Source organism: Pristis pectinata, chromosome 8 (assembly GCF_009764475.1).
Source record: "Pristis pectinata isolate sPriPec2 chromosome 8, sPriPec2.1.pri, whole genome shotgun sequence".
Classification (NCBI taxonomy): Eukaryota; Metazoa; Chordata; class Chondrichthyes; order Rhinopristiformes; family Pristidae; genus Pristis; species Pristis pectinata.
The window spans coordinates 77889160-77917106 of NC_067412.1; the positions used below are offsets into that span (position 1 = coordinate 77889160).

A 27947-nucleotide genomic window follows, 5' to 3' on the forward strand; every position below is an offset into this window, starting at 1 on the left:
ATATCAACCACCCAGACTCCCAGCCATGGGGGTAGGGTAATGTGGACCCTGAAGTATCAATAGGCTGTCCATCCATGGAGGACATAACACTGCAGCCTTATCCTGACTTCACCTTCATTCTGTCATCACTATATCGCTATCAAGAGGAATAGTTCAATTGTTCACCATGAATCCTTCTGTTATGCCTTTTGCAATCAGTTCACTAAGCATAGAGCTGGGAGCTATTGAGGCAACAGAGAACTTGTTTAGGAAGTTAACACTTTTATATTCAAGGACTGTGATCAGAATTTCTTAACAACTGGAATCTGATTTAATTTATTAATTAATTTCAGTATTAAAAATACAATGAGGTAAGCTAGTGATGACTGAAAAATCAAAAAGAACCACTCTTCAGAGTATCCCTGTTTAAAAGTAGGATCTGTGCTAGTAATGCAGACTACTATGCCTTCAGCACTAAAGGGTTACAGTAAATGAGGCACAGCTAGATGAGGATGCCCTTATTTAGTCAGTGAGGAGGAACAGCCCATGGATCAGAATAGGACTCTGTCCCAGCTCAGTTGAAAGAAAAACTGTGCAACTCTCATCAGAGATCAAACAGCAAGTCCAGTCAGATCATTATCAGGGGATTTATGCAGATTGCAAGAGCAAATACAGTGCACAAATCATTCCTGCTGTTGGACATGGGAAGCAAGAAACATGTGCAGTTAAGGATCGAGTCAGCATCATGACTCCTCAGCAGAATAACGGAGACCAGAGGAAACAAAAAGCAGAAAGTGGAAGTGAAATGTTTGGAAAATCAGAGACAGAAAAGGTTGGTTTGAAAAGATAATTCCCCATCACAGAGGTAAATTTTTAAGAAGATCAAGTGTTAAGGTAGTAGTTTTATGTTAGGAATTAAGTTAGGGTTTGATGTACTATAAAGCTTTATCCTTTGTATATTTTGATTTCTCCATGAAATATTCTTTTTAATATAAATGATGTAGTAAGTCAGTTTTAGGTAGCCTAAACTGCTATAATTCTCTTTCATCAGTAATAATCACAGTGAATTGAGATGCAGAAAGAATCCATTTCAATATTTTGAACAGTACCTTTAATTTATTCAATCACATTAAGTTTTAACAAGATTGCAGGGAAAACAACGGGTAAAAATGAGTGTTTTATTAACTATTTCTCGTGTGATGACAGTATTGAAACTTTTCAAATGCCAAACTCATTGATAATTTACTGACAACTTCAGTAGACTACAAACCATTTGTAAACTAACCATTTAGTGTGGTTAACCCATTGTTGACTTATGGACTGTTTTGTTAGTGTGGCTGACCCATCAGTAACTTATAGTATTTATTATTTTAAACCGCATTTGCAAACGTCCTCTGTGGTATTCCATTCTGCACAGAGGGATTTCCTGCATTCATTGTAGCTGTATATTGTCCACTACCTAATTTTCAGTGTATATGCAATGAATAATTTTACCATCTGGTATGGGAAAGGGTCCCCATCTATTCTCAGGAATTCTTCTCAGAATCTTTGGGATCTTTGTGGGGAGAATGTGGAACCATCAAGTGGCTTACCTGGTCCACGTTACAGCTTTCCATACCGTAGCCCTGCAGTGAAGATTTACTGGAGCCCATTTTGGGTGGCTAAAACTGTTGGTGTATGGAGGAACAACAAATATTTGTTTGGAGATGTGTTGCTGGAAAATTCAGAATTTCATGAGGTCCAAGTATTGGTCTTACATGACAAAAGTCTAAACTTCGGGCAATCTGCCATTATGAAGAACACAAAGGGAATCAAATAACTTCATTCTGGGTGTATTTATTGGGGTTGTCATGAGAGAAAGACCCTCAGGTGGTGCTGGAATAAGTAGTGAATTGTGAGGGGTCGGGGGGGGGGGTGCTTTGCTTTTCAGTCTGGGGATCAATAAGGAGTGAGCAGTCTGGGATCAGAAAGTGATGTAAGGAAGTCAAGTTGGACCAGGAAGTTGATAGAAGGATTATGCTGGAATATTGGTTGAGATGTCGGGATGGGAGGTTGGTGGGGGTCAGGCTGGGAGGTTAGTAGAGGAGTCAGGTCAGTTGGTTGATGGAGAGGTCAAGTCAGGAGGCTGTTGAGGGATCAGGCATGGAGACTGACAGGAGGATCAGGCAGGGAAATGGAAAGAGAGGTCAGTTGAAACTAGGAGGTTACTAGAGGGGTCAGATCAGTCTGGGAGGTGAACCAGCTGGGAGATTTGTAGAGGGGTTACCCTGGGAGATTAGCAGAGAGGCTAGGTCAGTGATCGGGTAAGTTGCAGGGTGGTCAGGGATTGCAGTTGTGCTACCAGCGTGGGTGAAGTTTGGTGGTTATTAGGGGTTGTGGGTTGGATGAGGTTTCAGAACTGAGGATAGGATTGTAGGAGGTGTAACCATGGTGTGGTGGGGGTATGAAGGAGAGCTGGAAAAGTACTTAAAGGAGCCCAACCAGTACTGGACTCCATGCGCTGTGACCTGCTCAGTCTTTAAGGACCACTGAAGAAGACTACACAAAGTTTGTGAAGCCCTGCTTCCTCAAGTATTGCCCTTGCTATCTGCAGGACTTACATCCATGGAGAAGAATCCCTGAATGGTATCCCTGTATGTGTTGCTCCTTACTGAATGCAACTCTGCATTGCTGGGCTTCTCCATGTAGTAGCGCAACAGATGCATGAAGAAGCTAGAAGTAAAATTGTAGACTTTATGACACTTTGTCCCTCACTTTCCTTTACTCTTTATTTTTCATTGAACTCCAAGACTAAGCCAATTTTATACAAGGCACCTGTGGTTGTAGTTCCTCTTTCACTATGTGAGGAGGCTCTTTCTTAATTTTAAGTTTTACATTCTCTCTGCATTGAGTGTCATGCATGACTCTCAGTACATATGTTTGAGGTTCACTACAGGTTACCAGCACACAATCCATCATATTATTAATAAAATATTGCACTATTATACATCTGAATAAATTATCTTTTTGGTGAACTGTTAACCCTAGGGCCTGCCTGCTCTGTCAAGAAGAACCATGATTCCGCCCAACGTCAATAGAACAGATTTCTTGACCACTAATCTCATTGATGTATGTGATTGGATGTTGATGAATTGGATGTTGCATTTGTCTAAAAACAACTTCGAAAGAAAGCAGTTACTTGGATATTACTGCTTTAGAGTTGATGGACAGCGAAGGAACTGATTCATTGTAAGCTTTCATCAGTCTTTACTTTTGTCATCCTGTGCACGGGTTAAGCAGATTGAAAGTACTCCAGGTGATTCTGCTTCTGGAAAAGACTCTTGGAATGCAGGTTCTCTCAAACTGCTTGATCATATGTCACTCCAGGACATACCCAACCAACCATGAAGTATCAACTGAACCAAGATCTCCCATAGTCTCAGGGAAATGCCAAAAAAATCATAATTTGCAGCTACTTGTCTGTGCAGGATCTCTGTTTTCTTGTGATACTCTCTTTGCACATTGGGGAGAGGGAGATACTTCTGTTGTTCTGGTTGCAATGGGCATGGTCTGGCCAAAGTAGGACAGAGGTGAACAATTGAATGCAGGTTACAAAATCATTAATACCATTGCAACAGCAGTATTTTTTGGAGCTTCTTCATCTCATCAAGGTTCAAAGTCACAATTTGACCTCCAGACTTTACTTTCTGCCTTCCATGACTTAGGTTCCACCATGTGAAATAATGTTTGGTGTTCTAGTACTCATGATAGCATAATGAACAATGTCGCTGCTGGAATTTCAGCAGAGAGTGTTGGTAGGTGAGTGAGATCTTTGTTCAAAGAACTCTTGAAATAAGGCAAGCTATTACGAGCATCACATTGACCTATAAGATTCACTCAAACTTTCCTTGTAGCTCAACTAGTTAAATCAACAGACCAGAAAGATCCAAGATTTAACCCTTTAGCCCGTGCTGACTAGCTGTTCTCAGCCATGGGACTGGTAGTGAGCACTGGAATTGGCTTTATTATCCTGGGTTAGGGAATGGAGGATGGAAAATGCTGGAAGTGCTCAGCAGGTCAGGCTGGCTGCAACTGTGGGAAGAGAAACAGAGTTAACATTTCAAGTTAAAGACCCATTGTCACAAACTCTGACAAAGCACCTTTGACCTGAAATGTTAACTTTGTTTCTCTTTCTACAGAAGTGGCTTGACCTGCTGAGTATTTCCAGCATTTTCTGTTTTTATTTTAGATTTTCAGCATTTGCAGTTTTTTGATTTTCATCTACCAGGGAATGGAGGAATTCATTCCTGATCATTATCTGGTTTATGGATGTCTAAAGATAGGATCAAGCCTGATAATAATATATCCTGTGCATGAATAGCTCGTTAACCATCTGGACTTACACATGAAGAATTGTTACTTGAGGAGGTATTGGAGGATGCCTAGTTGTTTTGGGATTGAACCTAGCAAATAAATTGGTACCTATGGGAAAGAAGGATGGTTAATTGAAATGTAAAACTTGCATTCTTAGGCAATTTTCATGTCCTCAGGTTTTAATAAAATGCTTCAAGCATAATCAATTACTTTTGAATGATAGTATTGAAACTTTTCAAATGCCAATTGATAATTTACTGACAACTTCAGTAGACTACAAACCAGCTATAAACTAACCACTTAGTGTGGTTAACCCATTGTTGACTTATGGACTGTTTTCTTAGTGTGGCTGATCCGTCAGTAACTTATGGTATTTATTATTTTAAACCATATTTGCAAATATCCTCTGTGGTATTCCATTCTGCACAGAGAGGTTTACTGCATCCATTGTTGCTGTATATTGTCCCACTATCTAATTTTCAGCGTATATGCAATGAACAATTTTACCATCTGGTATGGGAAAGGATCTCCAGTTACACTCAGGAATTCTTCTCAGAATCTTTGGTATCCTTATGGGGAGAATGTGGAACCATCTATGTAATCATTGCTGCACTATAAACAAACACATCAACCAAACTGCACATGATGTAACAATAGGTTGATTCCCATATAATCTGTTCTTGAAGTACAGATTGAAAGACAGATGTAGGATAGGACACCAGATGAACTCCTCTATTTGTTGAACACTGTCATGGAATCTTTTATATCAATTTAAGCTGGCAGATGGAGCCTTGATTTAATATTTCCTTGGAAAGACCAATTTTGCAAAAAAAAAGATAAAAAATTCATACAGTTATATTATCAGAATTAAAGGTAATAGGTTGAGGATAAGTTTTACTCTAACTCATAGCTATTAATGCTAAAAACTAATACATTGTGTGAGCATATTGTTTGGGAAAGTGAAAGAATTCCCTGTTCTTTGAATACTGCAAAAGGATCTTTTTTATCTGTTGGAACAGTCATCCCTTTTCAGATTCAACATCTTTTTCAGCATGATGTTTAATATCTCCAGAAAGGAGATTGTGTCATTTTAATTAAGCTTAGTGACAACTGATGTATATTTTAACTATAACTGTACTATATACTATAACTTCATGAATGCCCATCACACAAACCTAACAAAATAGTCTCCTAAACAGCGCGAAAATGCTATACATGTACTTACTGTAGTGAAACATTACTGTATGGCAATTATTTGTAAAGATAAAGAACATTAGTACATTTGAAGCTTGAATTTAAATGAAACAGATGGCAAAACAATGGCTATATCATCTTCTGGGGCCCAAGTTGAAATCTAGCCTAAATGATGAAATAAAGGATCTTTCTTTCCCACTCATTTGCTGTAGGTACCTTAAATGAATTAAGTTTGAGCAGTGTCAATTCATTTCTCGGTGGACGTAGTATAACGGTTAAAAAAAAACATCCAGCAACCCCAAAGAGCTGCCACAGACTGGTTTCTGTCAGAATGGAAAAGCATTACAGAGGGGACATCCCTTTGAAGTTACAGCTAAGACACAATCAGCAGAATTTTTAGTCCAAAGCAAACTCTACAACACTTAGAGAAAGTGTTTAATACTGGCCCAGGGTGCCAAATATGGAAAGAACAAAGTGCTGACCTCACCTTGTTACATTGTCAAAACATTACTGAACACTTCATGCAGTCAGTGCAGTGACCTTCATTATACAGGAAAAAGTGTCCCATTTTCCTCTAATAAAATGTTTCACCTTGCTAAGAAAGAAAGTAAACACAATCATAAGTATATTTGTAGTTCCAGGTTTGGAGCCTGAATGTTTTGAAAAAGAACTTTTATACCAAAACATTTAAACTTCACATTCATCAATATCAACTAAGATATATTAGCCAGTTTGGTGTATATTAGTAAATAGATTCTTTGGCTTGCTGAGTATACAAATGCCATAAAGGAACCATCATGAATTTATCAGCCTACAGTTGGAAATAGCCCTTCAATTTTGTTCATAAGTGGTTAACATTTTCAGCAATTGGAGAGATGGAAAAACAATTTACAAAGGTCATGAGAGCATTGCTAAAATTGATATTACATTTGTTTGTTGGGAAATGTAATATATGGGCTAGAACTAATATGTGCAATCGTACCAAATCCAATATTTATCTTATAATTTTACAGTTAAGATGCATCTGCAGTTAAAGTGTCAGTGATTTTAGCTGTGTTTAGATAGCCATGTTTGAAACCATATTCCTTGGATTTTGCCAAAGATTCAGTTTTTATTGGTTGGTAAAACATTGAGTATGTCAATAATGATGAGCTTCAATCCACGTTTAATTTTCTCCTTGTAGCAACAGGACATTTCTAAAAATATTTTTTGTTTAAGAACCTTGGATTCAGATATTTGATCCAACATATTGAATAATTGATAGGGTTGATAAGAAATGATGTGAATCTTCGAAAGAAGTGAACAATGGGTTTAAAGAAGTAAAGGATTCCACAATTTTGCGTTATTATAAGAGAGAGTGAAAAGTCCTGAATTCAGTGTAATGAAGATATGAAGAAGAAGAACATTTTTAGTGGCACATTTGCAGCTTGGAAGGAACCACAAGAAAATAAATATGTTGCAAGAAAAATTGTGAAGGAAAAAGAGTAGCTGCACATTGGATTAAAAATGGCAAATGGCTTGTCACGCTGAGAGGCTGGAGAGACCACACCACAGGGCCACGGTCTCAAAATAAGGTGTCAGCCAGTTAGGTCTGTGATGAGGACAAATTTCTTCACTCAGAGCTTGAAAATCTTTTTAATTCTTTCAAAGATTTCTGAATACTCATTCATTGAATATACTCAAGGCTGACACTAATCATTTGTTAGGCTGTATGGGAATCAGAGGATCTGAAGATTGGAATTGCGACACAAGATCAATCATTATCTTAATGAGTGACAAATCAGGATTGAGAGGCTGTACCTTTGCTTTTAGTATTGTGTTCTTCTGGCTCATCTATGAGAAGCTTTCCTACATGAAGGAAAATCAGAAATGACTTTGAAGCCTAGCAATTGTTATTCAGGCAAACATGATAGTGATACTCAAGAAAGGCCATTCCAGTTAACAGTCATTTGCTTGAGGGAGATACTGAGGGGACTGGCGGAATCCTCTGTTCTTCAAATAGCATCATGAAATATTTAATCTGAGCTAGCTGTAGTTTTGTGGTCAAGTGACTGGAGATTCTTCAAGACAACTCCTGTCCCACTGCCATTATCTTACAGGAGCAGTGCTGAGGAAATTGCAGGCCTATAAATTTTAATCCTGGATTGAAGGATTGACTCACAATTACTCAAAAGTAGTACAAATTGAATAAAACTAACAATGCATGTAAGATAAGATAAGATAAGATTTCTTTATTAGTCACAAGCACATCGAAACACACAGTGAAATGCATCTTTGCGTAGAATGTTCTGGGGGCAGCCCGCAAGTGTCCCCGCGCTTCCGGCACCAACATAGTATGCTCACAACTTCCTAACCCGTATGTCTTTGGAATGTGGGAGGAAACCGGAGCACCTGGAGGAAACCCACCCAGACACAGGAGAGCATACAAACTCCTTACAGACAGTGGTGGGAATTGAACCTGGGTCGCTGGAGCTGTAATAGCGTTACACTAATCGCTACATTACTGTGCCTGATATAATTGTATTTATTTATTTATTGCAATGTGGGCATCACTGGAAAGGCCAATATTTATTACTTATCCCTAATAGCCCTTGAGAAAGTAGTGGTGAGTCACCTTTTTGAACTATTGCTGGTAAAGGCAGTCCCACAATGCTTTTTGGTAGGGAGTTCCAGGATTTAGACCCAATGACAATGAAAGTCCTTCAATATATTTCCAGGTCAGGATGGTGCACAACTTGGAGGGGAACCTGCAGGTCGTGGAGTTCCTATGAACTTTCTACCATTTCCTTTTTGGCGTAGAGATCAAGGGTTTGGGAGTTGCTTATAGAATAGTCTTGGTGAATAACTGTGTTGCATTTTATAGCTGGAACACAACATAACCTGATTTGCCAGTAGTGAAGGGAATAAATATTTGGGATGTTGGGTGGGGAGCTGATCAAGAGGCGTGTTTTGTTCTTGATGGCATTGAGCTTCTTGAATTGGAACTGTATTTGTACTGGCAGGGGGAGAGTATTCCATCACACACCTGACTAGTGCCTTACGGATGGTGAAAAATCTTTACGGCATCAGATAGATAGATAGATCTTTATTAGATAGATAGATCTTTATTAGTCACATGTACATTGAAACACACAGTGAAATACGTCTTTTTGCATAGAGTGTTCTGGGGGCAGCCCTCAAGTGTCACCATGCTTCCGGCACCAACATTGCATGCCTACAACTTCCTAACCTGTACGTCTTTGGAATGTACCCGGAGGAAACCCACCCAGACACGGGGATAACATACAAACTCCTTACAGACAGTGGCCGGAATTGAACCTGGGTCGCTGGCGCTGTAAAGCATCATGCTAACTGCTACACTACCATGCCTGCCTACCCAGGAGTTGAGTCACTCACCACAGGATATCCAGCCTCTATGTATGTAGCTTGTCCAATTGATTTTCTTGTCAATAGTGATCCACAGGATATTGATGATGAGGGACTTGGCAATGGGAAAACCATTGAATGTAAAGGGTGGGTGTTCAGACTTCCTTCTGTTTTATTGGTGCGAATGTTACTTGCCACTCTCCATCCAATGCGTGAATGTTATCCATGTCTTGCTGCATTTTATGTGCAGTTGCAAATGGAATTGAATGCTGTGCAGCCATTAGTAATTATCTCTACTTCCTACCTTGAAATGGTAGGATGGTCACTGATGAATTAGCTGGATGTTAGCCCTAGGATTTTGCCCTGGTGAACACCTGCTGTGATGCCCTGGGGCTGGGATTATTGTTCTCTAAAAATACAACCATCTTCCTTTGTGTGAGTTCTGAATCCAACCATCTCAATGTTTTTCCTTTGATGTCCATGGACCTCAGTTTTACCATGGTGCCCTGATGTCACATTCAGTCAAATGGGGCCTTGAAGAACAAGGCAGTGACTCTCACCTCACCTCTAAAATTCAGCTCCTTTGTCAATCAGTCAACGATGATACAACCGAGCCATCCTTGAGCATTGAAGTCCCCACCCTGAGTGCCTGTGCTGTTGCTACTTGGAGTACCTCTTCCCATGTTCAACATGAAGGAAGATTGATTCATCAATTGAGAGAGGACAGTGGTAATCAGGAGGTGATTTCCAAGCACGTGACCTTATTTATTGCCCATCCCTAATTGCCCTTATGAAAATGGTGGTGAGCCACTTTTCCCCATCCAACATCCTAAAAGTTGAGACTATGGGGTTTGAAGTTAAGTATTCCCAGAACTACTTCCCCCCGCATACCATTAGACCACCACCTCCGCCAATGGGACAGGACATACTCAGGGATTGTGATGATGGAGTCCAGAACATTTTCTGTATGAATATATCAGGTTGTTGTTTCGATAGTCTGCAGGAGAGTTTTCCAACTTAGACACCAGTCCCCAGCTGTTTGTGAGGAGGATTTTGCAAGGTCAATTGGACTGGGAGCAACTATGCCATGTCCAAATTCAGAGCCAGATGAATCATCCAGTTTTATCCCTTTTTAATGTAGTAGTTAGCAATGTCTTGTTGGGTCATTTCAGAGTCAACCACAGCACTAGGGGTCTGGAGCTTCATCCAGACTCAGGAAATATGGCAGATTTCCATCCTTGAAGGGCAGCAGTGGGCCAGATGGGTTTTACTGCAATCTAATAGCTTTGTGGATTAGAGAAGTTGTGAGAGTGTGGGTGAAGGTAATTCCTGATTACAGCGATGAAGATAAATTTCACAGTCACGAGGTTGGACTTTGAACTCATGCCTCTGGATTATTAGGCAAGGGACTGCGTTATAAATCCAACTGGTTATTCACTGTACCACCACCATATTCATGCTATGTCAGAAGAATTGAGTGCATACAGGCACTATTACTGGAACTGTGCAGTATGCATAAGGTTGTAGCAAATACCAGCTGTGAATAGTGAATGAGTTAACAATGACCATTACTGGAAATATATCAACATCATCTTTTTATTAATGTGTTGGATTTAATTTTTGAGTCTGGAAAATGTTTGGTAAAATACTGTTGCTCTAAATCAAATCTCATCAAATCATTGTTTTCTCAGTTGTGTGCCAAGGGAGGGACAAATGGTTTCATTGTAATAACACTGAATTCTAGGGTGAACAGTGAGGCCCAGCTGGGATGAATCATTTTATTTAAACATGCCTTTCCTTCTCTGGGAGTACTGGATGGTACAGTGGGTCATAACACTGTAAGATTTTACTTAGTTGTGGTTAGGGCTGGGGAAATGGCCACTCATGTGGAAACCCAGATTTTGTTGCACTTTGGCAGTGGGATGGGGCTGAAATTTTCTGTTGCCTTAGACAGCAGTTCTCAGAACCTATAACAGTTCAGGTCTTGGATTCCTTTAAAGGAACACAGTTGGCTTTCTCTTTTGTGAAAGGTGAGAGTGGTGAGATTATTGTGCAGCTATCACTACTAACTGCACATCAACAATGCTGCCAAGTTACTACTATACATTGTAAATAGTGTAGCAGTTAGTGTAACACTGTTACAACGCCAGCGACCTAGGTCCAATTCCGGCCGCCGTCTGTAAGGAGTTTGTACGTCTGCTTGGGTTTCCTCCGGGTGCTCCAGTTTCCTCCACATTCCAAAGACATACGGGTTAGGAAGTTGTGGGCGTGCTATGTTAGTGCTGGAAGCGTAGCGACACTTGCGGGCTGCCCCCAGAACACTTTACACAAAAGATGCATTTCACTGTGTGCTTCCATGTACATGTGACTAATAAAGGTATCTTATCTTATCTGAAATGTGTTCAAAATTGGATGTGATATCATCTGTGACATCAATCCCAGCTCTGTGTAAAAGCAAAATAATTTTAAACTGTGTTTTAAACTAAATAATTAAAAATAATGAGGGACAAAGACAGGTTGAATGCACGGTCTTTTTCCCAGGGAAAGGGAATCAAAAACTGAAGGGAATAGGTTTAAGGTGAGGGGGAAAGATTTAAAAGGGACCTGAAGGACAGTTTCTTCACCTAGAGGGTGGTGCATTTATGGAATGTGCTGCCAGAGGAAGTGTTTGAAGCAGGTGCAATAACAACATTTAAAAGACACTTGGACAGGTACATGGATAGGAAAGATTTAGATGGATATGGGCCAAACATGGGCAAATGGGATTAGCTTAGATGGGCACCTTGGTTGACATAACCATTTTGGGCCAAAGGGCTTGTTTCCATGCCGTATTACTCTATGACTCTATTTTCATTTATTAAAATACTTAACAATGTAGGGCTTCCTTGAAATTTTAATAGGTTGGAGTTCTTTGTGCATTAAATGACAAAGACTAGAAAGTCTAGATTTCATTTCCTTGCTTGGCTGAATTCACATGTAAAAACAATTGGGGTTCTTCAGTGGGCTTCAATGCATTGGGACCAGTTTGGGGGAAGGTATCAGAACTAAGAAAGATCAGTTTCTCAGCTAATATTGATACCTTCCTAGTGGAAGCCACTGATCAGGGATTAGTGCTAGCAATTCTTGTGGATGGCCCAGGGCCCAAGAGACCAATTGTAATATCCCAGCCACTGAATGGCTGAATCACCTAATTCAAAACAGACTAGGAATTAAACTTGGACTATTTGGCTCAGTGCTAAATGAGTTGTGTTTTATTTCTTCGACATTAAAGTGCTTCACTGCATCACCACTGTTTTGTGGAATGGAAAGATGAACTTCTTTTTGTAACTGATCATATGGGGGTTAAATGCTTTTGCTAAGTCATCTAGACCTGATGAAAGGATGCAGGAAAAGGACACATTGGAAAGTTGCTCTAGTTTGTCACTACTACGTTGTCCCTTGTGATCAGTCCAGAGGTTTCCTTACTAGAAAATTTTATATTGTAAGAAGTGGGGAGGGCAAGGAAGAATTAGGAATAGGTACTCAAGGAGAGTGTGAATCTTAATATACAAAATATGGAGCATTTCTTTATTCATTTACACTACATTTAAACTTATAAACTGTTGCTTATTCTGTTCTGACTGTAGCTGGGTTAACAGTTGAATTGGTACAAATATGTTGGTATCACATTTTGTAAGGTGACGATCTGACAAGATTCTCTCTCCTGGTAAACGGTTGCTTGAAAGTATGCTTGGATAGGCATCAATTAAGGATAGGATCAAGCTCATTCTTGAAAGCACTCTATATTTCTAGAACCTTGTTAGAACTTGTTGTTTCGGCTCACACATGAAGTATACCCACTTGGGAGAGGTACCAATGAAACATTGCTCCTTATGGAAATGAAACTCCAGCTTAAGTCAATCCATTCAGAGATAGAGAATAAAAGAAAGGATGCTGGAATTAAGTTGTTATTAGAAGAATTCTGGTCTACTTGACATGCTTATATTTCTGTTGTACAATTAAAATGAATTTACCTTGCTTGCTCTCACTCTATTTAAGTATCTGTCCCTTTAAATATTAGCAGGAAATTCAGCTTCTTTCCTTAACTCTTCTGGCAGGAAGTGCTAACAGATTTGCTCCATTCACCCTGTGGCAGGGAAGAGCATATTCTCTCTGCTGCAATATTTTTTTAAAGGGTCAAGGGTTCTCTATGCTGAAAGAATATGCAAGACAATTTACTATCTATGCATCAAAGAGGAGGTTGTGCAAAATGAATAGATATGGTATTGCAAGTGACAAATCCACAGTCAGTTCTCTTTATATAAAGGTCTTCCAAAATGCTCAAATTTTTAAAGTTAGTTTTATTTTCAATATAAATAACAATTTCTTCTAAAAAAACCTCAATTCTAACAGGTTGATTAACACCAAGACCAACTTTTAACAGTCATGGTTCATGAAGTGCAATGCTTCTGACAGATAGCTCTTCAATGAAATTTTTGACCCTGGCATAAATTTAAATAATTCTTATACAGTGTACCACTGCCTTTCTAATTGTTCAGTCATTTGTCCAGTGGATACCCGAGTGATCCACATTCTATACTCAGTCTGTGCTGAACTTAATGATCTCATTTGGGGTAGAAAATGTGAGAATTGAACTCATTCCCTGGGTTAGAGCTGGTTGCTACTCATGAACGGTATACAGTGCCTTCTCACCCTCCCACCAACCCCCCGCCTGATCCCCAACTCATGACTGTGTTGAGCAGGGTTGAGATTTCCTCTGATTTTGAAATAGTCTGCTAGAAATTTCTATCCAAACTTGCAAAGGAAGGAAGAGTAAACTACTACAGAGTGAGTTGTACTCTTGGAACTGTACCCAGGAATGTCATAATGCAAAGAATGAAATTGGGCTGTAAAGAAAATAATTTCTGCTCTCGATATACTAACTGTTAACATGTGATAACCAATGAACCTTCATGTGCTGGTTTAAGACCACTTTCTGTTTTCCTGTGGTCGTCAGCACATCTGTTGGCCCCTTATTTGTTAGTTCCTGGCAACTGCCCAACAATGGAATGTTGCTGGAACTGGGAGTTGTGGGGAGGTAGAGGTGCAGGGAAGGAAGAGGTGATAGAAAAGAAAAATGAAGAAGGGCAGAAAAAAGAAAAATGACAGAAAGACAGTGAGAGAAACAAAGTCTTTATCAGATAAAAATGTTTTAAGCTTCTTTGATTCTTTATAGCAAGAACTTCTCAAAGAAGTCACTGTTCATGATTGTGACTTTCGGCAATATTAACCAAGACTTTACTTGTTTTTTACAGCTGTTGGAACTTAAGATCTCTCTCTCTCTCTCTCTGTCTCTCTCTCTCTCTCTCTCCCTCCCTCCCTCCCTCCCTCCCTCCCTCTGTCTCTCTCTCTCTCTCTCTTTCTTTGACACCAGCTCAGCGAGCAGGATAGGACGTAGATGGTGGTGAGAGTGCTTTGCCTGGATAATTCCTGCTTCTTTCCTAATTTTCATGTCAATCGTGACCAACAGTGTATGTTTAAATCTAGTTTGCAACAGTCACTGGAACACAAAATCTAAGCCAGTTGTTCAAAGAAGAGGGTGCTGCACTGTTTTGTTTGGTGAGATGCTAAACTGAAGCCTGAGGGTCAGAAATGATCTCAAGGCATTTTTTGAAGAAGGGGAGTCATTTCTCCTTGGAGTCCTAGATGGTTTTTATCTTTGAGTCAATAACTGAAACTAAAGTTCCACTGATGTTTGTGAAACCTTCAAATGTGCATTACAACAGAGGCTATATTTAAAAACATTTAGTAATTGGGTACAAACTGTTTTAGGACATTCTGAGTTCATGAAAGGTCCTAAATAAATATAAGTTTTTCTTTTTTTTCCACCCTGTACTTGTCCAAGGACCCTTATCCTCATTAGCATAAGGTAGAATTACAGGATCACCAGATACTCCCGTGGCACGCACTGCATAAAAAACTGGGAAACTTTGTAACATCTTTCATGCTGTTTCAACAGTTCTCAAAGGCGGAAGATTGAAAGCTGTTGTAACTCAGTTGATGGCATTTCAGACACTTGCTTGCTTATTGGGTTCAGGACAAACATAGGCTGCAGGGCTGGCAGAGGAGTAGGCAGGAGAAAGTGAAACCTGTACTTCCCGATGCACTACAACCACTCCCAGATGGATGAGAGTAGATTGTGGATGATTGAAGTCCCAAACAATTTGCTTCCTCGGTTTATTTAAGATTTCCTCCCTTTTCTTGCTTTCACCCTGGATGGTGTCCTGTGGCGTGGACATTGGCAGTTCATCCTGTCTTCTGAACTGAGAGCAATATTCTATTAGTCCACCTGAGTTGGTTATTGCAGGGAAAATTGAACCTGATAGGGTAGATTTCAACATTCACTCTCAATGGCAAAATTGATAAGAATGAAAAGGCGAAGGAAGCAGGCAAGTGGTTTAACAATTGATCAGCTGCTATCAGTTATCAGATCTGCAGTTAAAATTAATGTATGCACCTAAATGTCAGAAAATTTGATTTATTTGTCTCCCTCCATGACTATATAAGTAAGGATGTGAAACATGATAAAAAATATCCCAAGAAGTAATTTCTACTCCAAAATTAATAGGTGATTCTTTCACCACACAGATTAAAATCACTAGAATATGACTGAACTCTAAGTGGATATGAGCCAATTTCACACAGCTTAAAGGTATATTTTTCATCAAGTTCACATTGGCACATAAAGATGATGTGAAATATAACCCTGTCTTACTGTGCAGGCTCTAATTGTTGTTTCTTTCCATTTACCTCCCCTCATCTAAAGTTTTTTTTCTATTGCTAAGTTATTGTTTATAGAAATTGGCAACACAGCATATGTGTAATAGAGATGCACTCTATCCAGTTGGAAATCCAGTGTATTATGTTGGTAAGCAATTTAACTGTGGGCCCCATCACACTCAATCACACTCCTATCTTTGTTTGATATTAAGTGAACTCCTGACTAATCCTGTTGGCATGCAAATAGAGAATTTTGTTTGTTCCCTCCTTCCCTCCCTCTTGCTAGTGGGCAGCAAAGAGGCAATCCATGTACTTAAATAGGCTGATCGTAGAAACCTAGCCCAGGTCAGATTTTCATCATGTTGGTGGGATACAGGGTCAACTGAATTGTGACTGTGCGGCAGGGTAGTGGGTATTTGGAGTTGTACTATTTATCTTCCTTTAGATTTATATTTTGTAACATTAACAATCCTATTACTAAATTCCCATCTATTGATTTGGCAGTGACAATGGTCTCAAGCTTAAACAATGTTTTTTCCGTATGCACCTCAAACTCGAAATGCTTTATTTGTGATCGTTACGAGGTAAAAACACCAACAGCTCACCAACAGCAATAACATCAAGAACCAGTAGGCATTTGTTTTTGGAAGTACGCTTTGAGGAAAAAAATGTCAGACAGAGCTCCAGCAGAGCTCCCTAGCTACTTTTATATTGTTGCCCTTGTAATGTGATTTCCAGGGGTTTGGCATCCATTATTCTGCTTCCAGCATTTATACTGTTCAATCTGTTTCCCATAATGGGAAGAGGAAAACTTATAGAGGTTACTTTATTTGGTTCTGCAAGTCAATCACTGGTCCATGAAAAATGGATTAGTAGCTTAAGCTCTGGACAGTAACTTCTGGATCCTGAATTAAAAGAACAGCAAAGCAGCTGAGGTTGAATAAGACCTTGGCTTAACAGAACATTGAAAGGGAATTAACTCTAATAAGGTAGAATTGTACTGGAGTTTCAGCCTGGATAATGGATTCAGTATCGATAGGATTTGAAGCTGCAATATTCTGGCCTGAAGCCAATGGCAGTGTCAAAAGAATCAAGCTGACACCATTTCCATAAATAAATTTATAGAAGGAGCATCTGTTACTTCCTTCCTGTATCATAATGGAAATGTAAAATAAAGTCAAAATATCTATGGAATTTTCCAGCAGAAATATTAATTTATCTTTTATCCTTTGTGGATACTGAGGGCATGCTGTGAATTTCATTTTTACTTATAGTTTTATCTCTCATGTTGGCTTTGTATTTTTTCTGCATTTGAGATAAGGCTATTGTAATGTCTTCTATATATGATGCCTACATATGCAAGTGCATGCAATGGATAATGGATATCAAAGAATAATAATTGTTTTTTAACAAGGCTGAACTCTTAATATCTAAACAATATACATACTATTCCTATGAGTCCTACTTTAGACTTCCTGTTTCCGTTATTGCTATTGTTACAGACTAGCTATTAAACATGACTCCCTCATCCAATAAGAATTCATTATGGCCATATGTGGAAATGCACCACTTAGATTAAAATATACACACATGGAGACCCACATTGTTGGCCTTTATTGATTTTCACCAAAAAATTGCATTTTTATTTCATCTCAGATATTTGTTTCACTAACTTTACTTCTATTTGTTGTTCCTTTATCCTCCTGTTGAATCATTTTTGTTCTATTGTTCACCTTTGTGTAGAACTACAGATGTGAATTCCATCTTCTCCTAAAGCCTGTGTTTCCTTCCCAGCTTGAATGCTGCTTCCTGTCGATTCTAGTTCCTAATCAGTTACTTCCTCAACACCATGAGAAAATGGCAGCAAATTCACAGAGAACGAACAGTGACAAAAGTGCTTTGCTCCAGTTTCCATCAAACACATGACCTATTATTTGCTTCTTGATTTCTTTTGCCTACTTTTCAAAGTCAAAAAGGAAAATTTCCTGAGGGTTGTTTATTACAGAAATAAAGCCTAAAAGTGCAAGTGACTCATATTAAAATCATTCCTGTGATTTTTATCCGTCATTGTCTTCAGAAGCTTATGCAGAAATAAAAACTAATGGGAAGGCCTGCTGTAAATAGAAATTTTCACTCTTTATAGAAGTGGATAAGGGTTGGAATAACATCAAATGATGCAAGATGTCCATAAGAATGTAAAATGTCTAAGATATACAGTGTTAAAACTCACCTAATAGCTTAAGACAGGCGCTATTCAATACATGCTGATGATTGACTGAAAATTAAAATGTCAAAGGGGATCAAAATTAATAACTTTGGAAGCCAAAGTGTCAGTGGAATTAGTTCTCCAAAATTCACTCAAAATTTGTTTGCCACAAGATACAAGTAATTTATGCAATGGAGCCCATTGCTCAGTTTGAGGCCTAGAAATTCAAGCACATGAGAAAAGCGAAATGGAAACATAAGAGACTGTAGGTGTTGGAATTTGGAGCAAAAAACTAATTGCTGGAGGAACTCAACAGGTCAGGCAGCATCTGTGGAGGGAAATGCACAGTTGATGTTTCAGGTCGATACTCTTCATCTGGACTACAAGTGTCCAAATGAAGGGTCTTGACCCAAAATGTCAGCTGCCCATTTCCCTCCAAGAAGTGAACTTGGATGGGTGTCATAGTGGACTGCCAACTACAGGCTCAGATGTTGTTCCCCTGCAAACTTCGGCCACAGCTGAACATCTACTGAACATCTTAATTGAAAGCAAGTTGTAGGGAGGTCAGTCATGAGGCTGAGTTCAGGATTTTGGATGGCCCATGATTGTATGTCAGTTTAGGTCTGTTCTCTGACTGTGGGGAAAGTGTTAGACTGTGCACTGGATGAGCGCAGAGTGCAGGGTTGTGTGTGTGTGGGTAAGAAACTAAGGACCTGTACTATCACTGTGCTGATGAGTAAAGGGGAGGGATGTAAAAGCTGTGCCTTGTCAGGTGGGTGATAGACAGCGGGATTATACACAGGAGCTCCTGGCAGGAAAACCTTGGCAGATCACAGGATTGGAGTTTGGAGAACAGAAGATTGTAGGGTCAGAACCTGTGTGTCAGGGATAACAATCTTGGTCAGTCGGGAGAACTAGAGGTTCTGGAGATCAGCATCTTAATGGGCTGGGATTGATGCATGGTGGGTGTTACTGAAGCGTAAGGATTGACAAATAGACTTACCTGATAGTCCAGCATGCCCAATGAGAATCATTACTGGGACAACAAAAGAGCTTTACACAGGGAATGCCATCATCCCATGCACACCAATGCAGAAAATGTGCCAGAACACAAGGGTGATTCAAGCCTGAAAGTCTCTGGATGAAGTTTGGGAGTGACATGAAATTACCTGGAAATAGGTGATATCTCATTTTATTCCAGAAATAATAGATTTTTAATCATGTAATTTTGAAAAAAAAATCAACATTATGCGATTGTTTCCAGACACATTAGAAATGTCCCATGATTACCTTTGTTGAAACAATACTAAGTTCTACATTAAAATCAATTGCAATCATGATTTACCTGAATGTAGCATTTTGCATTTGTTTGTGAATCTGTTCTCACTTTTCTACATCATCTCATGATATAGAGTCATGGAGTCACAGAGAGGTACAGCATGTAAACTCACCCTTCAGCGCAATGAGTGCACTTTGACCATCAACCACCCATTTACATCTTCTCATCATCTCCCCACAGATTCTACCACTCACCTACTAGGGCAATTTACAGTGCCCAATGAACCTACCAACCTGCATGTCTGTGAGATGTAGGAGGAAACCAGAGCAGCCAAAGGAAACCCATGCAGCCAAAGGGAGAACATGTAAACTCCACACAGATAGGGCCTGAGTTCAGGATTAAACCTGAGTCTTTGGCACCACGAGGTAGTGGCTATACTAGCTATGCCACTGTGCCCCCTGAAACTAACTAAACTAGGTAAACCAAATCTACTCATTTTTGTGCCTCTGTGTGTCCACCCCACTGATGAAAAGTTGAATTACACAATAGAGTTCAGCTGTTTGAGAGGCTTCAGCAAAGGACTCTTGTGTGTGTTAGTCCAAGATCAAGATAACATTGGTGGCAGGATGAATAATCATTGTACAAGGGCACAACATTTTGTCCTTCTGCCTCACAGGGTTTGACCCTTACCTTAGGTATTACCTTGAGTTTGCACGTTCTCTGCTGAAGCTTCATGGGTTTTCTCCAGGTGCTCCATTTTTCTTCCACATCCCATAGGAGTGTTGGTAGGTTTGATTGGCTATTGGCTACTGTAGATTACTGCTAAGTGTAGGTTAATGGGAAAAAGAATCAAAGAAGAAGTTGATGGGCATGTGTGAGAGACAATAATTTGCAGTGGTACAGGAAAATAAGGAGAGCTGGAATGGGATTAATGGGATTGCTCCCTTGGGAGCCGGCATGGACCCAATGGCTGAATGGCCTTCTTTGGCATGACGATAAATATGGGTAAAAGAAAAGTTTTTTTAGCTTTACAAGAAAATATTTTGTTGGAGTACATAATACAATTAAACTGTATGACTACATTTAATCAAAAAAATTAACTCAGGCTAAATTACAAGATAAAGTTTTAATTAGGAAGAGTCAAATTTAAGAGTATTTTCTCGAAGTACTTTGAGTAACATTGGTAAAGTTTTCCCATCTCCTGAATACTACCAAGGACCTCTTCCTCATCTTTCACCATGCACTGATATCCCTAAACTCAGTATTACCTTTCATATGAGCTTTTCACTGTTCCTCCAACCATAAGACCACCATCACTCTGACTGATGAATCAAAAATGAGGTCAACTGAATGTCAGGAAGATTAAAACTATTGTCTTGCATCCTGTGAAAAACATCACTGTCTTCCCACCAGTTCCCAGTGTATTTCTCAGAATACAGGACATTTTTCTGCCTCTAAAACTGTTTACCACCATTTTTGTAGATCTGTCTCCCTCCCTGTCCTGACCCAAGCTCCTCTGCAATTGGAATCCTTAGTCAAGTTTTTGCCATTTCTTTGTTCCATTTCTCCAGCTATTTACTTGCCAGCATCCACCCTCCAATTTCTATAAACTCTAATATAAAATAGAAATGGAAAATGTTGGCAACACTTAGCAGGTCAGAAAGCATCTGTGGAAAGAGAAACAAGGAACATTTCAGGTCAAAGAGCCTCTGTCGGAACTGGGAAAGAGCAATTAGTTTTAAGTTGCAGAGAGGGTGGGGGAGGGATGGATAGGACAAAGTGGATATCTCTGTTAGCGCGGGTCCAGGGTTGCTGTGGGAATAAGTTGTAGAGGTCATCTGGTAGATGGGTTAATGGGGGCATGTTAGAGAGAGAGAAAAACTATGGAACAAAAGTTATGAAATAGGGCAGTTAGAGAGGGAGAATACAGATGCAGGAATGTGAAAAGGTGCAAATTCCATGGCTGTAAGACTTATTCAGCAGGTCCTAGCTGTGCTCAGTCAGAGAGAAAAACAGAACAAGTATCAGATGGGTAATCCAATGAAGATACATGTTCTATATCAAAGTAAGTTGTGCAGGATAATTCACTTCAACAATCTTTCCTTTTGATTTCAGTAACTTATTTTCTGATTTATACTCCTTTTCCCTTCCCATTCACCTTTAATTTCCTCTTCTATTTTTCTTTCGGTAATATTTGCGACATTACAGCACAGAAACAGACCCTTTGGCTCATAGTGTCCACATCAACCAAGAGGCATTCATCTATACAATCTCATTTTGCCTCTCACATCCCCATCAACTTCATTCCAATTCCCCTGTAATCCACCTACACTAGGAATAATTTACAGTTTCCAGCATATCCTCAGCAGGTAGGAGGAAATTATAGCTTCCAGGAGAAACTCACATGGTCACAGGGAGAACATACAAACTCCATAAAGATAACACCCGAGGTCACAGTCCAATTGAGATGAGAGACAGGTGTGCATTTGAATAAGATGTTACTACTAATGCCAATATAATGTGAGGAAACAATTAAAAACTATGTAGCCAGGACAGCTGACTCTCCAGAAGTTACTCTAAGATCTTTATAAAATCATATATTTTTAATAGAATATTGCATTCAGTTCTGTTTGCAACCACACAGAAAGCATGCTTATGCATTGGAAAGGACATAGAGAAGAGCAAGAAGACTTATCCCAGATGGAAAGAGGAATTATGAGAAAGATATCTGAGAGCTCAATCTTTGTAGAAAAGGCCAAAAGTGAAGTCTCATCCGTGAATTAAAAATAAACTCAAGCAGATAAGGTAAATTGAAACCTATATGACATGTTAAGCCTGGCATCTAGAACTGGAGGATGTAAATTTCAGTTTAGGAAGAAGATCTTTATTTATAGAGTGATAAATGTTTTAAATAATCTGCTTGACATTGTAGTAGTGCCAATACAGTAATACAGCTGGATGCTGCTTGGAAGATTTTGGGTATTGGAATTATGAGTTTTAATAGTCTGAATAACCTTTCTTGTCCTTGAATTTAAGTGCTGATTTCTTCCTGTGTTAGTTATACCACTGCCAATATCCCTCTGGACCATTTTCATTCTTTATGATTCAATCCAAATCTATGAGTGTGCTCAAGTTAAGCACAGCTGTGTCCAGCCCTGGCCTGGCTTGATATTCAAAACCCAATTCTTTCTAGATGGGCTCACCAAGTGAGGATTGTGGGGGGAGGGCATGGGGGAAGAAGTAATTGGCTGTTTTCTTTCCCCCTCAAGCTCAAAAGTGCCAAAGTTTTTACCCTAACCTGACCTCCACCATGGGTTTGTCTATGACCAGTTAACTTGGCTCAATGTAGAGACTGCAACCACAATGCTTGGCACTGTCTGGTGCATTGACACACTCTTTTTTGGGGAGCAAGGCAAATATTTCTTGATACTTAACACTAAAATGGATTATTTAGTGATGTAAAGCTCTGTGTATGTCAATACGAAGTTAATAGATTGGTGTGTGTTCAAACTATTCTCATGTTTCTTTCTTTCATTTTCTTTGGTTTTATGTCATACTTAAAGACTCTGGTTTGTTATAAATCAGGATTGAAACATCTGTTCTTTCTTCCTCAACATCTCATGGATGTTTCAGAACCTTTTGAACTTAACAGTGTTTTCTGTCTCCAGTTTCTTGTTCAATATCAGGAATATCACATTTCTTTAGATCTTTATGAAACATCAGACAAACAAACAAAAATTAACCTCTGTCACTTCAGGGTACTGCAGCTGTATTTTGTAATGCTATTTTCATATTAATAGGAAGTGTATAAAAAAACATCTGCCACCCCTGCAAAAAAGGCTATTCTCAGTCATTGATCTTGTTTGCAGAACTAAGCATTCCAAAATCATTTTTGTGAATTTTCTGCTAATCAAATGAGAGACAAATGTAATGGTTTTCCATTTCAAACATTTAGTTTGGAGGCAAACAGTCCTTAGTCATTATCCTGGAGTTGGTGCAGAGAGAAACCCTCTATTCTTCTCCTCTTCCATTGTCCTCCCTACAATTCTCTCACAAAACTACTGAGTCCTGTCGGAATGAAATTGTCACCACCTGCTGAATCCATGAATAATAGGAATGGAGATGATTTGTCCCCTCATGTCCGTGCTGGCTAAAAAGGAGTTACGTAATCTAATCCTAGTTCTTAGTTAAACCCCTGGAAATTAATCTCTCTGCCAAGCCAAAAGGGTCATTACATACACTCTGCTGAGGCCCCTCATAATTTTATACGTCTCTCCTGCCAGTCTCCTCTGTTCCAACGACAATAACTGTACCCTAGCCAACATCTAATATTAGGGCTGTTTGCTGCAAACTGGGACTTGGATTGAAACTTTCCGATTTCATTTCAGATAGGATACTTCACCCCATTTATTTGCATTTTATTTGGACCCAAGGCACATTGGTGAAAACTTGCCAAATAACTAGTGTACTAGCCAGTCTAAGAAAACAACTTTAAAAAGGTGCTTGATTTAAATTCATTAATCCTTTTTTTTAGTTTAACATGTCCTCTTGAATTGATCCAATTCCTAGCTCCTTTGCAGTCCCCTACATCTTCCTGTTCTTTTGTCAAATAGTCTCTTCTCTGTTATTGGTTCCATCACTTGTGTTGCATGTGTAGAATCCAGATGGATGTACTTCTCAGCTGAGAAGTGCACCTCCATCCTGTGCAATTGGACCATTTACTTGGCAACATTCCTCCAAAAAGAGAACATGAATGTTAGCCGGGTGCCCAGTGTTGTCATAGAATTTATGGTGTACTCGACCAAAGAAAGACATTAAGGTAAATTGTGGTTTATTAAAATGGATGCATTATATTTTTAGGCTCATTGGTTTTGGTGCAGTTGGTAGAAAGAGATGACCTTTGTTCTACAATAAGAAAAACCTACTGGTTTGTTGCTATGGGCAGGTCAATATTCTGCTGCAAGCTGTACTTTAAAATATTTCACTTGGCCTATTGGGTGACATTGTATCCAAATGGGCCAATCTGTCACTGAGAGCACAAGTTTAAGTTTATTTTATGAATCATCAGGGAAATCAAAGCCATCATTCTAGGCAGTAAGATTGCCTATATTTCCGGTGGCTTTATCGGACCATTCAGGTCATCGCCCTACTACCATGCTTACCAATTACACCTTCCACTCTTTCCCCACCTTGACTCCCATCTCTCACCACCTTCAAGTTTCCAATTACACCCACCTTTCATTCTCTATTTGGATATTTCTCTGATTTGGCTTTACATATGTTTAAATGTCAACTCACAAAACTGCAAGGGAGCAAAGAATTAGAAACAATCTAATCCAACTCATTTGGCTATGTTCTGACATTATAACTACCTGCCACTGAAATGGATAGATTGCAGACTGTAGCAGATAAATCAGCAGTTTCTAGCAAGCTGAAAGTCTTTTGTTTAACAAGTCTGAAGAATTATAACACTGATCTGATGCTTATAAGACACAAGTAACTAATGGCTTTGGTTAATGTAGACCAGATGGAGTAGGGTTGAGTCCTGAAATCACTAGTGCTCTGTGCCAGCAGCAATAACTAATTACTGAAAGTCCTTTCTTTGCAGTTCCAATTCAGAGAAGTCAGAGAAAAAAAGGTACAGTTTCCATGGGGACTTCCAGAGGGCTAGATTGGATAGCTCCCCAAAAATTGCAATAATGTGATGGGCAATTAACTCAACCCCTCCAACTGGTTGCATGGACAATACCAAATTCGTGCTGCCTTCTCACAATAGTGACTTCAGCATCCTGTTAGTGCTAGATCAACTGTTGATTGTCATAATTCCTCATCAGCGGACCTAATCTGTCACCAGTTAATGTAAGCACATTTCTTCAAGGTAGCCTGCATCCTTGACGGCGTGCTCCATTGTGGCAGGAGCAGGTGGAGGATCTTATTAATGATAACTTGCCACCAAGATTCATAGTGCATGGGAGAGAACTTTGGTGGAGAGGGAGGAGAGGCGGGACTCTGCAGACACACCTTCACAAAGCAATGGGTCAGTTAAGAAAATCAATGCCAGGAGTCAATTCCTGAAGATCTGGATGCAGCATTGCAAGAAATTCATTGACCTCACATGTATGGTCAGGGAATAAATCATCAAATATTACATTCCACTATAGCTCCATTAGCTTTGGACATTGGTCAATTCCCTACTGCCTCATCACTTGCCCATCAACAATCTCTATCATGCAAGAGTGTAGCAGTTTTTTAATAAGTTTTACCACACACACACTCACTGTTACATGCCACACATCCACGCTTCACAGCTTACATATGGAACTGATTACTTCATCATGACAGGCACATCATCCAACCACTTCCCTCTCTCCTGCAAGATAAAATGGTGCATAAATGAAGGCAATAGCAGCTAATCAGCAAATGACAGACATTCTTGAATCACTTTACATCCATATAGGACAGAGTGGTTGCCATCATAGGAGAGAACATTGGCCAGTTGGTGGCCAAAGGCAGAGACCATTGAAGATGATAGTATTCACATATCTAGCACTTCTTCTCACATTCTGCTTCCATTTTACCTCATATCTCTTCCTATTTACAAACTGGTATAAATCAAAAGTGTACTTATCTCTTACCCTCACCTCTCCACAAACTTAACTTTGTGCCTTTTTCCTTATAGATCGCACGCCAGTGATCTACTTTATCACATTTTGTTTCACAAAAAGGTGGATGCATTTTTCTCCCAAGTGAATGGCTGCATATCACTCTGCCCTTGTGGCCTGGTCCCCATCATTTGATTAGTCGTGTATTCAATTCAGATGGCACAGCAGACTGTCACAGAATGAAGACATATGAATGGTGTCCAATGCCTGACTTGGTGGATGAATCATGTACAATCACACACCAGATGGAGGAACTGGAATGCCTTTTGGTTTTGAAAAATCCTGCATTGTCTTTTAATGCCTGCAAAGTGAAGTGTGTGCATGGCCCCTGCACCACAGGGAAACTGTGGTCCATGCAAAGCCACATACCAGCTCCAAAGGTTGCTCTCTACAAGGAAAGATGAAATATCCTTAGCTGTCATGGAATTGGGAATGTTAACAAACTCTTATATGTGAGAGTGAACAAAAGACTGCAATGTGTTGTTGATATCTCTAACTCTTTCAGAAAGGTGCCTGACGCATGGTCACAGTGATCTTGATAGCCAATGTCAAAGTAGTCTTCAGTATGATCTGAGGTGGAGTTGTAACTAGAGCATGTGGCAGAAGTCAATGTCCTTACTGAAGTGCAGAAGTCTTACACACTGTTCTTGTTGAGGCTCATATTACCCCCTGAAGACCCAGGCTAGATATACTCTCCTGGTGAGCTATTGTCCATTTCCTCTCATAATTCTTTTTGCAGCTTGTTGGCTCCATGTTCTCTCAGTTCATTCAGTCATTCAGTATTCTAAGGTAATGCTACTGATGCGGTCATGACTGAGGGCGAACATCTTCTGCAGAAGCATAATGCCAAGACAAACTGCTTTAGTACTGTCACATCACATCTATTGGATTTAACAGCTTTAAAAAATTTCAGAAAACATTAAATCCTTGTAGAATTGTGACATTATCAAGTATAATCAATCTACAATTAATCATCAAATATTTGATGATCTATTTAAATAGCACTGGTAGGACGTCATTTATGCTGCTGAATGTGTGGCCAACTGTTCATAGTCAAGATAGGGCAGTAGCTGGTGAACTGAGTCTCAATTTAGCAGCATTGAATGCCACACTCTGCCTACTCTATAGACTTCCTCCAAAGTCCATAATTTACAAGGCTTGGAATGTGGGATTAGTTTGAATAGCCCTTTTGGCTGGCATGGAAGTGACAGGCCAAACATCTTCCTTAAGTGCCAGAAATTTTTATGACTGTATAATTTTTACAACTTTGGCAACAATTTGCTTTACACTCATTATTGCCTGAACTGCTTTGGTCAACACAACCTCATGATAGAAATTCATAAGCATTAGTCTTCATGTTGGAACTAAATCAGCTCCCAAACAATGGTACCATAGAATCTCCTTCAGTGGCCCATGTATCTATTGACAAAGACAGCCTTCTGTTTTAGTACCTGAGCTTTTAACTGCAAGTGCTATGATTCAGGCAAGACTTATAGAGATAGACTGTAAAAAGTTAAAAATTATGATGATATAATTCAGGTGTTTTATTTATTCTGGGCATTGGCACATATGATTCCATTTGAAATCTTTTCTGTACTTGGCACAATCCCGTTAAGAGATTTTAGACTTGTGGGAACTAATTTTAATTGTGAAGTCATTGCTGATGTTAGGAAACTAGCACCAAGGCCTCTTTAAGGGAGGGAGTTGGCAGAGAAATGGCTATTTAGTGGAACTAACTTCCACCCAGTTACTTCATTTCTTACTTTTCCCAGTGCAGTGTTAACATTTTCAAGATGTTGATAATGACACAAAGGTACTGAGCCAATATAAGCAACAGTGGAAAAAGACTAATATCACCTTCAAGACAAGAATCACGTTTTCCTACATACTTTGCTCTGGGGATTCATTTTGCATTCATGGTGGGGGAGGGTTTTGAAGAGTCTTGTATTCATCTTCCACTACAGATTTTCTGCTCTTACAAGTTGGAAAAGGGCTGTGAAGTTGTAATAGTAGAGCACGCCATACCATGGGTATGCAATATAGTTAGGTATGTTTGGTGTACGGTGCTGTTGAGTAACCTCACTTTGACATCTCTTGCACCTGTTCTAAGGCCCAAAGGAAGTGCACACAAGTGCTGGCCTAGCCATTT

General features: G+C 39.5%; 1 protein-coding gene across 2 annotated transcripts in view; it reads left to right on the forward strand.

Annotated features, from left to right (window-relative positions):
- Positions 1 to 493: 493 nt before the first annotated feature.
- arhgap20b (Rho GTPase activating protein 20b) overlaps positions 494 to 27947 on the forward strand; it is an 81557-nt gene continuing 54103 nt past the window's right edge. Inside the window, exon 1 of one of the 2 annotated variants that reach the window (XM_052021684.1) lies at positions 494 to 811. In XM_052021684.1, the coding sequence (XP_051877644.1) occupies positions 725 to 811 (87 nt within the window). In that variant the 5' untranslated portion in view covers positions 494 to 724. Of the gene's footprint in view, positions 845 to 27947 lie in introns of both variants that reach the window. The other variant, XM_052021685.1, reaches the window with a different exon arrangement.